Source organism: Panthera uncia (assembly GCF_023721935.1).
Source record: "Panthera uncia isolate 11264 chromosome B3 unlocalized genomic scaffold, Puncia_PCG_1.0 HiC_scaffold_1, whole genome shotgun sequence".
Classification (NCBI taxonomy): Eukaryota; Metazoa; Chordata; class Mammalia; order Carnivora; family Felidae; genus Panthera; species Panthera uncia.
In genome coordinates, this window is record NW_026057582.1 from 93,253,481 (window position 1) to 93,268,333 (window position 14,853).

Here is a 14,853-nt window from a genome sequence, read left to right on the forward strand (position 1 = left end):
TTTGGGGATGACAATGTGCCCAGCTCAGTTCTCTCTTTCCCAGGGTCCCTTGCAGTAGCAATGTAACCTACTTCTGGCCAATAAAGTACAAAATCTGTTGGAAGAAGGGAGATTTGGGGGAAAACTTTTGCTTTCCTGGTAAGAAGGAGAAACAGAGGCTGGTGACCACTTTCTCCCTTCTTCTGGCCCTGGATACAGAGGTGATGTTTGGAACTGTGGTGGTCATACTGTAATCAGGCGGCAAATCCCAGTGTTCTCAGGGTGGTGGAGAAGAAAGACTGGAGGGTGGGTCCCTGATGGCACCCTGAGCTGCTAAACCAAAGTCGGTGATCACCTACCCTTGTTCCTGTTACACGAGGAAAACAGCTCCCAATTTGTTTCGCTACTTTATTTGGGGTCTATAGTTAATTGTAGCTGGACACATCCCTAAATGATATAGAGGTTTAGCGTGTCTCCGAAGGAGGCTCTTACAAAAGCACAGCACACTCTCGATTCAGGTCATCTGCTTCTATCAAGAAAGGAATCAGGTGCTAACAACCCAGCATGAACCCCATGTTTCTTTTCCAAAAAATATTAAAGGGGTGGCCCCAAATAGGAAGTGTAGGAGCAGGATGTATAGGTGTGCCTGAGGGTACCATAGGGAGGCTGGGCTCAGCAAAGGGGAGCTGCCATCCTCAGAGCTGAAAAATAAGCAGATAATGCCACTTCCCCAAGCCTGGCCCTCAGCCCAAACTCTGCCGAGGACAAACCATCTGACAGAGTAAAGGGAAGCGGATCCCGCCAAGAGCCATTTAACCTGGCTACTTAATTGCTCACTCATAAAAATCACAGAACCGGTTCTGAATTATGGTAGTGGTCAAGAAGTGTGTTGTTTACCTAAGACTGCTGTTGCTCGTTTATGCCAAACACACCGCATCCCTTCAAAAGCTTCTTAAACAGCCTCAAGTGAACTAACTAAATGGTAGGATTTGGTAAGCTCCTCTGCTTTCCTTCCCCCACCCGGTTCTCCATCCCCAAGGAAAGGGGGCAGATTGGAAAAAATGAGGTTTTAACTCAAGACTCTGGTTCCTCGGAAAAGCAAAACTGAGAAAAGATACAACAATGATGGAGAAAGCCAAATGATTAAAAAACAAAACAGGAGTTTACCCTAGGCCGCGCCCACAGGGCTCGCTGCGCTGGCTACCGCTGACACCCCACCCCCTCCTCCACCTTGCTCGGCTCGGGCAGGACTGCGATCAGTTCGCATCTCTCAGGAAGGCGATGGAGGGAACTCATCTCAAGACCCTACCGGGGTAGAGCAGCGACCAGGGGCGGCTTCCACCAGGCGCCCCCGCCCAGAGGCGGAACCGCCTCCGCTAAGCGGGCGGGGGCTCTGCAAGGTGTCGGGCGCCTCCGAGGTCCGCCGGGCTCGGGCCCCACAGCCGCGCAACCCGGGGGCTCCGGGCCGCAAGCCACGCCTCACCGGTGCCCGGGAACCAGGGAGCCCATCCCGGGCGCGAGGCCTGGCTCCGGCCCCCCGGCCCTGCACCCCCAACCCCGCTCCCCCGGGGGGCCGGTCTGGTTTCTTCGGCCCGCCTACCGGCGCGCAGCCCCCGCCCCGGCCCGCACTCACGCTCCACGTCGTGCAGCTTGGCCCGCTCCTCCTCCAGTTTGCCCTTGAGGCTCTCGGCCTCGCTCTTCAACGACGCCAGCGTCTGGTTCTCGTGCAGCCCATCGGTTGCCATCTTCGCGCCGGGACGCGGCGGGGAGCGAAGCGGAGAGCGGGGCGGCGGGTGAGCGGGCGGCGGAGGCCAGGCCGGCGAGCGGGCGGGAGCGGCCCCCGGCGCAGCTCCAGCCGCCTTCTCCCCGAGCGCGGCCCCGCCCTCCGGCGCTGACGCGGGCGGCTGCGAGCCTGGCTGCCGCGGTCGACTCCCCCCTCTCCGCCCGCCTCGCCCGCGGACACCCGCGCCCCCTCCGCGCCCACCCCCGCCCTGGCACCTGCGGCGCGCGCCTGGCGCTGTGCCCGGGGCGATGCCCGCGGTGGCGCTGCAGCGCACAACACCCGGAGAAGCAGGGAGTGTCGTGCCCCTTTTACCGGTGGGAAAACCGGGGCTCAGAGACGATAACGTGACTTGCCCGAGGACACGCTCGTAGTGAAGGACCAAACTGGGATTCCAATCCAGGACTGCCGGCTCCTGGGACCCGGTGAAGTCCCAGGGACACGGCCTTCCTACCTGCCCCCTCCCTGGCACCGATCAGCTCTCAGTGGGACTTGATAGGCTGCGCAGTGGCTGCTACTTGCAGAGTAGGTGAGCAAGGAGAGGGCAACGAGGCCAGGTCCACACCCACCACTGATTCCCACCTCATCCTGGGTAGCCCTGGTCCCCCACCCGCCCCCCACAACCAACCGGAAACTTTCCTTCTTTGTTGACTCAAATATGCAAAAATAAAACTCGTTTTGGCTTCTGAGAAGCTGTAGTGTACGCCATTAAGACCGCACACTCTGGGTTTTGCTTTTCTTTTTTTCACGCAGAGAATTAAGTGCCTGGCCTGGGGTCAGCAAAAGGAGGTGGTGGCAGGGGTGGGGTTAGTATTCAGGGGCCCAGACCCAGCGTTTTTGAACACACACTCAGTGATCTCAGCTGTGTCATTTCTGAGGCAGCTTCCTCCACCTTAGAATGGAATTGAGAGACTCCTTCCTAGGAGTCTCTCAAAGATGCAGATTTAGTGACTTTAAGGCAGGCTCAAGCATCTCTTTTTCCCAGTCCTCTGCAATGCGAGGCGCTGTTCCAAGTACTTTACGTTAATAAACCACAACAATCACCCTGAATGGATACTATTCTCCCCATTTTACAAATGAGGAAGTTGAGGGACGGAAAGTTTAAATGATTTGCTTGAGTCACACTCCCAGAAAGAGGCAGAGGCAGGATTTGGACCTAGGCAGTCTGGCTCTATTCAGCTACATGCCTCCAGACTTCAGTGTGGAGGACCCAACCCATGGCATCTCCCTTTTACCCCTCCATGACCTTGCGTGTGTGTGTGTGTGTGTGTGTGTGTGTGTGTGTGTGTGTTTATACATGCAAAATGGGAAGGCAGATCGAGGTTACAAATTCTAGAGCAAACATTCCCAAACAGGATTTTGGTGGCTGTGCTCACCCTTCCCTCCTTCCACTTCTTGTCCTGGGTGGCTCTTCATCAAAGGAAAGTTGGAAGTAGCCTGGGTGGCTCAGTCGGTTGAGCATCTGACTTCAGATCAGATCATGATCTCATGGTTGGTGAGTTCGAGCCCCGCATTGGGCTCTGTGCTGATAGCTCGGAGCCTGGAGCCTGCTTCAGATTCTGTGTCTCCCTCTCTCTGCTCCTCCCCCACTCACACTCTGTATCTTTCTCTCAAAAATGAATAAACATTAAAAAAAGTTGGAAGTAATCTATATTAATCTAAGCATGGTTGTCTAGGAGGTTAGATTCTGGGCTCTTTGGTTTCCTTATCTGGGACATCTACTTTGGCTGTTGTGAGAATTGAATACGAGAATGTGAGTGAACCTTTTAGCAGACACCGCCATCATAGCAGATGTGTTTTAACTACCAGCTCCCTTTTGATTTAACTACCAGCTCCCCATTGATACAGGTTTATTCATCACTTATCCTCAGTATTTAGCATAATAGATGGTATATGGTAGGTGCTCAGTTAATGTTAGCTTATCAAGTGGATATATAAAAACTGTATAATTAAAAACAAAACAAATACACAAAATATCAATGTGTTAACAGATATATACAACTATTTATAAAAGTGAAACTGTTATATCTGCTTCAGAGTTTGTAGAGCAGAAGCGTAAAATCATGGGTGCCATCGAGATCATACTGCCTGAGGATAACTCCTGGCTGTGCTGTGTGGCCTTGGGTGATTTACTTAACTTCTCTGGGTCTCAGGCTCCTCCTCTATAAATGGAAAACACCTCCTCAAAAAGCCTCATCCTGGGTAACCCTGTAGAGCATCCCATGACACATAGTACTTGCTCAAAATTAAGGCTCCCCGATACATTTGAGCAATTCATATGAAGTAATTTGAATGAGACACTAGGCCATGGGAGACACTTCTCACCAGGATCACCTCAGAAGGCCTGGCCAGATAGCATCCTCCCATCACTTCCTCAGGCTGGTGCCTCGTGGCCCCTCGTGGGCTGTGTGTGCCTGCTCAAGGTCTGCCTGTGTGTGATCTGGAGTGAGCAGAGCTTCACGCTGGAGCGTGTCCTCCTCTGGACGTTCTCTCTGTAAACTAAACCCCACGTATCTCCCAATCTGGAGGGTCTGCCATCTAGAGATGAGGACATGCAACTTTTTAATAGCTGGGAAAGTTTACAAAGTGCCTTCCTGTACTTTGGTTTCCACTCCTGTTTCTAGGTAAGGAGTCTGGAGAGCAGAAAAGTTGAGTTCTGCTACCTTTCAGTAGTAGTGGAGTTACAGGGTTGCTTCATTTGTGAAAAGGGGAAACTGGGGGCTCACAATCCCAAACACCCAGATAAAAATCAGCTGTCGGTCACTTGGATGTCTCCTCAGCCACAGGAGTGTGTCTGAATAATTGGGAACCCGCAAGTGCTTATGGTGGAGATAGCCTGTGACCGTTTCCTGAAAAGTGCCTCCGACCTGGGAGAATCTATGATGCTACAGGATGTGATGACAGGGATTCTGGGCTCCTTGTGTCCAGAGAAGAAGGTGTTTAAAAACAAAAGAGCTAGATTCACAAATAGCACTGTACCAGGATGGTAGGGCCGCCAGAAAGCAGGCCTCTTTTAAGAACTGAATGTCCTCGGTTTGACGATTTGCAGAGCTAAGTTTAGAACACAGGGTGCTTCAGGTAGAAGCCTGTTATACTAAGCCTGAATCTTGTGACATCAGGATTGTTACGCTTTTCCAAAGCCTGTGTGTCACTCTGGGCTGTTTACTTGCCATTTGCTTTATGAGAACATAAATGGAACCAAGAAGATGAATACTGTCTTTTCCTCTTCAGGTGGATAAAATGTAAAATTCCCCTCTCCTCTCTTTGATACATGGTTTTTAAAATGTGCTGATAATTGGGGGGTTTCCTATTGGGCTTCTGGAGAAGAGTGCTCTACCACCTTTGACCAGGTGGGGGCTCTGCTCAGCCACATTACTGAGCCCAGCTTTGCAAATCCTCTGAGATAGGATTAATTTCAAGGGCTTCAGCCATGCTATGGGCATTATGCTGAAAGATCTGAATAAAGCCGACGCATAGTCACCTCTAGTGAGGATTCATTTGTGTTCTTTGAAAAATGTCAGGATTTATATTCAGTCCCCAGCCCTCACTGAAGTCTCAGGCCTAAGGAACACTTTTCCCTGAACTTAATGTTGTTTACTACTGAGGCCCTATAGGGTTCAGTCTTCAATAGAGTTGTTCCTAGGGAGAGCTGGACCAAGGTCTTTGGATAGGTACTTCCAGGCTGTTTATTTGCCAGAGTCCCTTTTATCTTAGTTGCTTGCCTAGCAGACTAGTAGAAAGCAGAAGCAAAAAACATTAGTCCTAAAAAATAATAATAGCCAAAACATTCATTGAGCACATCCTGTGCCGGGTACTACTGTTTTAAATACTTTATCAGGGGCACCTGGGTGGCTCAGTCGGTTAAGCATCTGACTTTGGTTCAGGTCATGATCTCATGGTTCGTGGGTTCGAGCCCTGCATTGGGCTCCACACTGACGGTGCAGAGCCTGCTTGGGATTCTCTTCCTCTTCCTCTCTCTCAAAATAAACAAACTTAAAAAACATAAATACTTAATAAAATGAACTCATTTGATTCTTACAAAGCCTTATGAGATAGTGCTATTATTCCTATTTTACATATAGGAAAACCTACCTCCTAAGAGAGTAGAGATCTGCTGGCACACCACCACCAAAGAACACAACTTGGATCTGAACTCAGGAGGTCAGAGACCAGCGTCCACACCCTGAACTCCCATGCTGTACTGCCTCACTGAGCCCATGTGTGCTGTATGTGTGTGTGTGTGTGTGTGTGTGTGTGTGTAAATTCCTCTGTCACAGGACCCAAACAATAGACATCATTTTAAAAACAGGTAACTACTTAAATTTCTAAAAGGTGGTACTTACAATTTCTGCACACATTGAACAGTAGCTGAGCTGTTGAGATTTCTTGAAAACTGGTCTCAGAGCTCGTTGTTTGAAACATTTGTCACAGGAGCCAAATACGTTAACTAGAAAGGTCTGATCACACATTTTTTTTTTTTTTTTGCCCAAAATGAAGCTGAAAAAGAGAGAGAGAGAGAGAGAAAGGGACATATGTGCATGAGAAAAGCCAACAGAAACAGCTTTTAAAACCTCATCTTCCTTTTATCATGATGGTTGCTCAGACTTCTACATGTGGGATGAAGTATATGCAGTTAATGTATAACCTTTGATTTATTACAACATGCTGGGTCAACACCAACTCGTTTATTTAATCAGGAAGAAAGCATTAGACAATAGGTTTTCTGGGGTTACCATTTAACTGGCTCTTTTGGCAGCTTCAGACATGGATGCAATTAATCTTTGCAGCACAATATTAATCCTGTGGGGCTTTGCAGTGGAAAGCATTGTTGTAATGGATACTATAATTTAAAACTTAAAAAAATTCTGCCTTTAAGGTACACTTTTGGAATAAAGAGTCAGAAAATGGTAGAGCCTGATCTCAACCAATACTGTAAGGCTGAGTAAACGCAGTATTGGTTCTCTGCAAGGGACACATCCCACTTATTAAATATTTGACAGCCATAGACCCAGGGTCCCTGTCTGTCCATCAAGAGGTCAACAGACAGGCCCAGGCCACTGGAGGGAGAGCAAACTTACGGAAGCAAAACCATCTGGTGGCTAAGGGTGCTGGCTCTGGCTGACCAGATCCTGGCCCCACTACTTAGGCAAGTTACTTTGAGCTCTCTGGATCTTTGCTAATCAATCACATGGGGATCTTAACATGTATTGTCACAGGGTCATCAGGGGAATTAGAAGAGACAGTTCATGAAGCTTAGCTCAAGGCTGGAATACCGTGAATGCTCCATAGATGTTAAGTTGCCCTGTGAGTGCCTACAGTAGCAGCAAAAGCAGCATAGCAGTGGGAAGGGGGCGGGGGGGCGGGCAGGGAGGCTAGAGATGTGGAAGAAGCAGAGGTGAGCTTAAGGCCACATTTCAGGCAGAACACAATGAAGGCCTTACTTGAAACAATGGTGTGAGATGTATGTGGACCACACTTAGGAAGAAGGAGCCAGACTTGGCGACATGTGGGGACAAGGAGGGGGAGATGTCTACAATGCCTCTTAGGTTTCTGTTGGGGAAGCTAGGTGTTGCAGTGCCACTGCTGGAGATGAGGACAAGAGGGTAAGAGGGGGAGGGAGCAGCCATCACGGTAGAGCCGATTTAATAGGTGTTCCAAAGAGTGGGACAGATCAGAAGGGAACCAGCTACTGACCACCATGGAGTGCTTGGCCCTGACTGCTCACAGCCACCCCAGGAAGGAAGCAGACATCTGTGTTACAGCTGAGGAAGTGCCGGGGGATTAAACATGTTCAAGGTCAGTGGTGGAGCCTGAATCTGTGTGCAGTGGGACTCCGCAACACTTACCATGGAACCGGCACAATCAGTCTGCTCTGCCTTTTCATAAAACACTCAAGGGCCTGCCCACTGGAGCCTGGCCTTTGGCGAGGACCCGGTAATGTTGCCCCCCACTGCCCACACCTGCCAGTCACTAGGTCATGCTGAGGACTCCAAGTAATAGCATTAGGAAGGTGAGCCATGGGTTTTTCAGCAAGGCAGCAACGTCATTCAAGTGGATTATTCCAGCATTTGTGCTTCCAGAAGTAGGTCAGAGAGAGAATGTACAACAGGGGAATCAACTAGGTTAGGAAACTGTTATCATGTTCTGGGAAAGAGGAAACAAGCTCTGGATGGAGTAGCAACTGTGGAAATGGAAGGAGAGAAGAAACCTGAGGGACCGAGTGGAGAAGGAATACAAGCATGGCTAGGCATTATGGGAAGGCAAGAGAAAGGGAAGGAGAAAAGAAATGCCAATATTCCAAATCTGGAAGGAGACACTGAATTTTAAACTTTATCAAATGATAAGAGCTGTACATGTTTATTAGAAATAATTGGAAACAGAAGGACATGAAGAGGGACAATCACCTGCATGCCCTATACTAACGAAGTAACTGCTGTTAACACTTTGTGTTTTCTTCTAGTGTCTTCATAAGCATATATTTATACTCTAAAAAAATTGGAACTGTATGCCAGTAATGTATAATTTTGAACTTTAGTTTTTTTGCTTCGTAGTGCTATTGCATATTCTTGGAAAACACCATTTTCTAATGGAGACCACCAGTTTTGAGACATACCAACCTTAAATCGCTTCACACAGCTAGCATTTTAGATCTGGTTATTAAGCAGGCAAGCAACAAACTAAATTAGACATATTACAGTATTTAAAACTATAAATATTATACATGGGCATTGTAGTGTCAGGAAAAATCAAAAAGGTATAAGGAGGAAAATAATCATCTACAATCCCACCGCCCAGAGAGACTCCTGTCCACATTTTGGCATATACAAGAGATTTTATAGTTTTAATATTTTTATACACTGGTGTTTTTCACTCAGCATCTATATCATGACTAAATTTATTCTCAGCACATTCTACCATACTTATGGTCAATAATCCTTTTTATGGTGAGGGAACTTTTCCCAGCTAGGACAAGTGTCTCAGTGAACATTTTGACAAGAAAAATATAAAAATGTCCCATTTTAACAAGCCTTGGGCACCTGGGTAGCTCAGTCGGTTGAATGTCCAACTTCGGCTCAGGTCATGATCTCGTAGTTCACGAGTTCAAGCCTCGCATTGGGCTCTGTGCTGACAGCTCAGAGCCTGCAGCCTGCTTCAGATTCTGTGTTTCCATCTCTATCTGCCCCTCCCCTGCTCATGCTCTGTCTCTTTCTCTCTCAAAAATAAATAAATAAATAAGTAAAAACATTAAAAAAATAAAGAAACAAAAAAACAAGAAAACAAGCCTTGACATGAAGTTGTTCTGCGGTTGTCCATAGAACTCAAACCTTCCCCTAATCCCACGCCAAGCACAAAATGTCCTTCCAATCTTTCACCTAAATATATAATTTGAAAATTACTGAACAACCCATCACCCTATATTTATTTTTAAGAGTACAGGCCAAAGATAGAAAGAAGTGAAAGTCCCTATAACCTGCTCTGCGTTTTTTCCCCCTTATTTAGACTTGGTGCATATTCTTCCAGACTCTTCTGACACCATAGGTAAAGCTTTGTGAGTTACACAAATAAGGCTGTTAGCTATTTGCCCTCTTCACCTCATTTATTGTCAGTACTTACAGATCTGTTTTGTGATAACAGCTTTGGTATTACTCTATACTATGTCCTGTCATAATTTATTAAACCAACCTCCTATTATTGCATATGTAGGGTATCTCCAGTTTTTACTTATAAAATAAAAGTAAAATGGGCAAAACAACTCCCCCTTCACCCCACCCCGCTTTGCTGGTGGAATGTAAACTGGTGCAGCTGCTGTGGAAAACAGTTTGGCAGTTCCTCTGAAAGCTGAACAGACTTGTCACCATATGACCCAGCAAATCCACTCCCAGGTATATGCCCCTGAAAACTGAAAACACATGTTCACATAAAAGCTCATACATGAATGTTTGTAGTAGCATTTAAGCCCAAAGTGTCAAAAACTCAAACCCATCAACAAATGGGTTTATTTGTTGATCAACAAACAAACAATATATGGTATACCCGTATAGTAGAATGTTATTTGGCAATAAAAAAGAATGAAATCAGGGGCGCGTGGGTGGCTCAGTTGGTTGTGTGACTGACTTCGGCTCAGGTCATGATCTTACAGTTTGTGAGTTTGGGCCCCACATCGGGCTCTGTGCTGACTGCTCAGAGCCTGGAGGCTGCTTCAGATTCTGTGTCTCCCTCTCTCTCTGCTCTTGACTCTGCTCAGGCTCTGTCTCTGTCTCTCTCTTTCAAAAATAAACATTAAAAATTAAATAAAAAGAATGAAATTCTGTTACAGGCTGCAACATGGATGAACCTTGAAAACATGCTAAGTAAAATAAGCCAGACACAAAAGGCCACTTACTGTGACTCCAATTATATGAAATGTCCAGGATAGGCAAATCCATACAGACGGGGAAGGTAGATTAAAGGTTACCAGTAAGTGGGAGGAGGGGAGAATTGAGAGTGACTGCTTAATGTGTAAGGGGTTTCTTGTCTGGGGTGATGGAAAGCCTCTGGAATTAGATAATGCACATCCTTTCATATATACTGAGAACCACTGAAATGGATGCTTCACAATGCTCATTTTTGTGTGCGTTATCTCATTAAAAATTATTAAAAATTTTTTTAACATTTATTCATTTTTGAGAGACAGAGGGAACAGAACCTGAGTGGGGGAAGGGCAGACAGAGAGGGAGACAGAATCCGAAGCAGGCTCCAGGCTCTGAACTGTCAGCACAGAGCCTGACGCAGGGCTCAAACTCACTGACCACAAGAACATGACCTGAACCAAAGTTGGACACTCAACAGACTGAGCCACCCAGGGGGCCCCAAGATTATTATTTTTAATACAAGACTTTGAATGGACCCTTCACAAATGCAGACATTCATATGGTCCATAAACATATAAGAGGCGCTCAATATCATTAGTCATCAAAGAAATGCAAATGAAAACCACACTGCTATACCAGTACTTACCCACTGGAATACCTAAAATTTAAAAGACTGACAATTCAAAGTGTGGCCAAGGGTGTGGAGAACTGGACCCTTTTCCTTGTTGGTGGGAGTATAAACTGGTACAACCTCTTTGGAAAACTGGTTGATAGGACCTACTAAAGCTATACATAATCTGTGAGCTGGCAATTCTACTCCTGGATATACACTCATCAGAAACAAATACTTATATCCTCAAAAAAATGAATAAGGATGTCATAGCAGCTTTATCCAGAATAGCCCCATGGAAAAACCCAAATGTTCATCGACAGACCGGATAAACTGTGATATGCAATAAAGAAGAAGAAAGCTCTGATGCACATGACAGTGTGGATATAGCTCACAGATGTGACTATATAACATTTGTATTAAAACCTTCCTATTCCATAAGCTGCGTTCTGAGGCTTATGTTCACATGCAAAGTGTTACTTGGATCCATTTTTAAAACAGATTATATGACTTTACAGATGCCTAACTTTTTCCCCCTGGATGCCAGCACGAAATATATTTTTAAAACAAAACACCTTCCTAGTATTTCAAAAGAAACACATGCAGGTTGTAGAACAATTAGAACAGGCAGATTAACCCCCCCACCTTCCCTTACCTGTGCTCCTACCTCCCAGAAATCCCACCTAACACCTTGGTGTGTGCACATAGGAACACTTCCGGAGCGTGCGGGAGAGCCTGCATATATGTGAGTACATACATACCTTCCAGAGAGTCAACACTTGGAGCGACCAGCTGAGGAGTCAGTCAGACCTGCAGCTCCAAGGGGAAGGTGCCGAAGCAGAAGCCTCACCTCTAATCTCCTTATCTGGGTGTTGAGGCTCAGCAGCTTTGTCCCTTCCCACGGGCACGCACTGCCGATGGCATCCTTCTGCTCATCCACACCAGATGCCCTCAGAACCTCCGCTGACCTGTGTCTCGGGCTCAGTTCTCTGCCCTCCGCAGGAGGCAGACGTGGCAGCTTTGCCCCTCACGAATCCATTCCCGCTCCACTGAGCAACCCTAACATTCCCCTGTGACTGTTACCAGCGCCTCCTGCCTTCTTAGTCCTCAGCCCACCAGCATGTCTTCATTTTGGCTATCCTTCCCACCTTCGGCTTTGTGGGACTGAGCAGGATGTGGGATGAGTGCCCCTCTCCCATCTCCATGCATAAAGTTTTCAGCCTCTGAAGGTCCACTTGTCTTGTTCCCAAACAAGATCTACTCCTGCTCAAGGCTGACCAGCCTCTCCCCTCTAATCCTGCTGCCTCTAATAGGACCTTGCTCCTGCAGCCCTGTCCCATCTCACCAGCATCAAGATGAGCAGTGGAATGAGTAAGGTGTGGACAAGCTCTCCAGGAGCTCACAGGGTAGCAAAGGAGATGGGCAATGTTACTGGCTTCTATAGCCCAGGGCAAGTGCTGTAAAGCAGGCAAGAACCCTGACTTGTGGGAACCGAAAAGGAAGGGTGATGGGCTCCTGTGGCCTAGGGATGATGGGGAGAGGAAAAGGGGCATGGAGAAGGTCACAAGTGCACATCAGAAACCCACTCACGTCTCTGCCAAGTAGCCCCTCCTTCTCTCACTGTCTGGGAGCCCATGGAGGCACAGCCTGAGGCAGGACTTATGGCATATTTACTTCCCTTCTAAAAACATTTATATACTTTTTAAAAAAGTTATTTTGAGAGAGAGACAGAGAGAGAGAGAAACCCAAGCAGGCTCCACCTTGTCACCAAGTCCTACATGGGGTTCCAACCCACAAACTGTGAGATCATGACCTGAGCCTAAACCAAGAGTCGGACACTTAACTGACTGAGCCACCCGGGTATCCCAACTGTTTATACACATTTTATGAGAAATTATGAATCTATAAAGATCCCAGCATCTTTAAGTATACAACCCTTGAAGAAAAGCATAAACCTCGTGCACGTAAGACAAATGTAGTCTCCCAGCAATTAAAAAAAACCTGACCCAACTCATTTGGTAATTTATTTTATTGATTAAAATATGTAAAAGTTCTACTTTTTCATTTCTTCATACACAATGTATCTAAAAGAACTAAATCATTTATAATATGAAAAGGCATTGTTACATATTAATAGGGTGATGTTGCTTCATAATCATGTATTATCACTCCTAAAACATAGATCTGTGGGACAGAACCACAGCTCATGCTGTGAGTCTGTCAGAGACAGGAGGGCTGGTTGGATTCTTGGAATGGGTCACATGCCACAGGCTAGCAGTGCAACATCACGTGCTCTGAAGGAAGGAATGAGAACGTCTGGGGGGAAAAGGGATCGTCGGTTTTCATGAAACTTGGGAAATACTGGTTTCTCAACAGGAAGAACTGACATAATTCTTCAGTTTTTTTTTATGGGAAAATTTAAAAATATTTGAATGCTGAAAAGAGAGAGAAAACCAATTAGGTTGCCTTTTAAACTTAGTTTTTAGAGAAGCTGTTGCACGAACGATATTGAACAATGAAAAACATATGGCCAATATGTTGGCAGATAAAACATAAAGAAATGTTCTTTCAGAAGAGGTGGTAAATGCCCTGGCAATTAATTTTAATAATATATTCGTTTTAGGTAGATATATACATAAAACACTTCACGTAATTCATTTCAGACTGAATATTTGCCTAAAAACTAGAGGGCTCTTAAATAATAAATATTTTTTCATGCAGGAGCATTTTTAGTCAAAGTCAGTGAACCCCACCCCACCCACCCTGGGCAGGAGGCATGGGGTGAGAGGAATTTCGACAGGGCATTGTGGCCAAATGGGATTATTTCCTGGAAGACTCAGCCCTGGAAACCACTCGCGGCTTCATAAATGTACCTGGGCTTCACATGAACATTAGTAAACTTAAGGGGCACTGTGTCCCCAGATCATACTCCCTTTGAGGGGAGCCCTGTCACAAAACAGATCTAGACAAGAGGCACCTGGAAGAAAACATGGGCCTTCGAGGAATTCCAGTAAAAGTTGGCTGTGATTCAGAAGGTAGGCATGGCCTTTCCAACCGCAGCTGGTGTGTGTTAACTCTTACAAAATGACAGTGGCAGCACCATCACGGGGAACAAGAGAAGATGTGGCCCATCTTGGAGAATTCTTCTTTGCTTCTTTGCATCACATTCCAAAGCATTTCCAGTTCCAATTAACAACCACATCCCTCATATTTGACCTTCATTTGGCTTCTGAGGGAAACATACATTTCCTCTCCTTTCTCCTGCTATAATCTATTGAGAAAACCTAGCTTAAAACTGCTGGGGATCTGCATCATTTCCAGAGCATGTGGAGAGGGGGTAAAAGGAAAGGTAACTTGAAAGAGATATTTTGTATCCAACATCAGCTGTGATGAATCCTCCCGGCTATTTAGGAGAGCCTGAAATAAGAACCAGAAGAAAAATGAATAAGGAAACCAGTGCATTCTGCTTTATGACTATTTAGAAGTCTAGAGTAAGGAAAACACAACTCCAGCTTCACTGAAAAGCTCCTTTCAAAATCATGTGAGAGAATACACAAAAGAGTATTTTAACAACACAATACCATGGTGACATGGTCTATGCAGGATTTCCAGTCGCTCTCATGAATATTTATTTAAGTGCTCTGTTTGACCTCGGAAGTTAATTTCCCACAGGATGGAATGACTGTAAATGGATCTGTTTTCTATTCTTATCCACTCTTGTGGTATAATTCTAAGCCCAAACATGAGTAGATCTCACAGATTAAGTCTTATAGCAGTTATCCTTCTTTTTAGTTCAGTAGTTTGTGAACTTTTTGTCTAAAGACCCCTTTATATTCTTTTTATTTTTAAGTTTACTTTTGGGGCATCTGGGTGGCTCAGTTGGTTAAGCGGCCGACTTTGGCTCAGGTCATGATCTCGCAGTTCATGGGTTTGAGCCCTGCATCGGGCTCTGTGCTGACAGCTCAGAGCCTGGAGCCTGCTTCGGATTCTGTATCTCCCTCTCTTTCTGCCCCTCCCCGCCCTGCTCTCACTCTCTCAAAATTAAATAAACATTAAACATTTAAAAAAAAAATAAAGTGTACTTTTATTATTATTATTATTTTAAGTAGCCTACATGGCCAGCATGGAGCCCA

The 14,853-nt window shown here is 46.0% G+C and overlaps 2 protein-coding genes across 2 annotated transcripts in view; both read right to left on the minus strand.

Moving 5' to 3' along the window:
* GNB5 (G protein subunit beta 5) overlaps nt 1–2,483 on the minus strand; it is a 52,172-nt gene extending 49,689 nt beyond the window's left edge. Inside the window, exon 1 of the mRNA XM_049613635.1 lies at nt 1,613–2,483. Within this exon, the coding sequence (XP_049469592.1) occupies nt 1,613–1,724 (112 nt within the window). The 5' untranslated portion in view covers nt 1,725–2,483. The remainder of the gene's footprint in view (nt 1–1,612) is intronic.
* A 10,251-nt stretch (nt 2,484–12,734) lies between these two features.
* The window catches only part of MYO5C (myosin VC), a 95,063-nt gene continuing 92,944 nt past the window's right edge, over nt 12,735–14,853 (minus strand). The window contains exon 40 of the mRNA XM_049613636.1: nt 12,735–14,137. Coding sequence (XP_049469593.1) covers nt 13,985–14,137 — 153 coding nt within the window. The 3' untranslated portion in view covers nt 12,735–13,984. The remainder of the gene's footprint in view (nt 14,138–14,853) is intronic.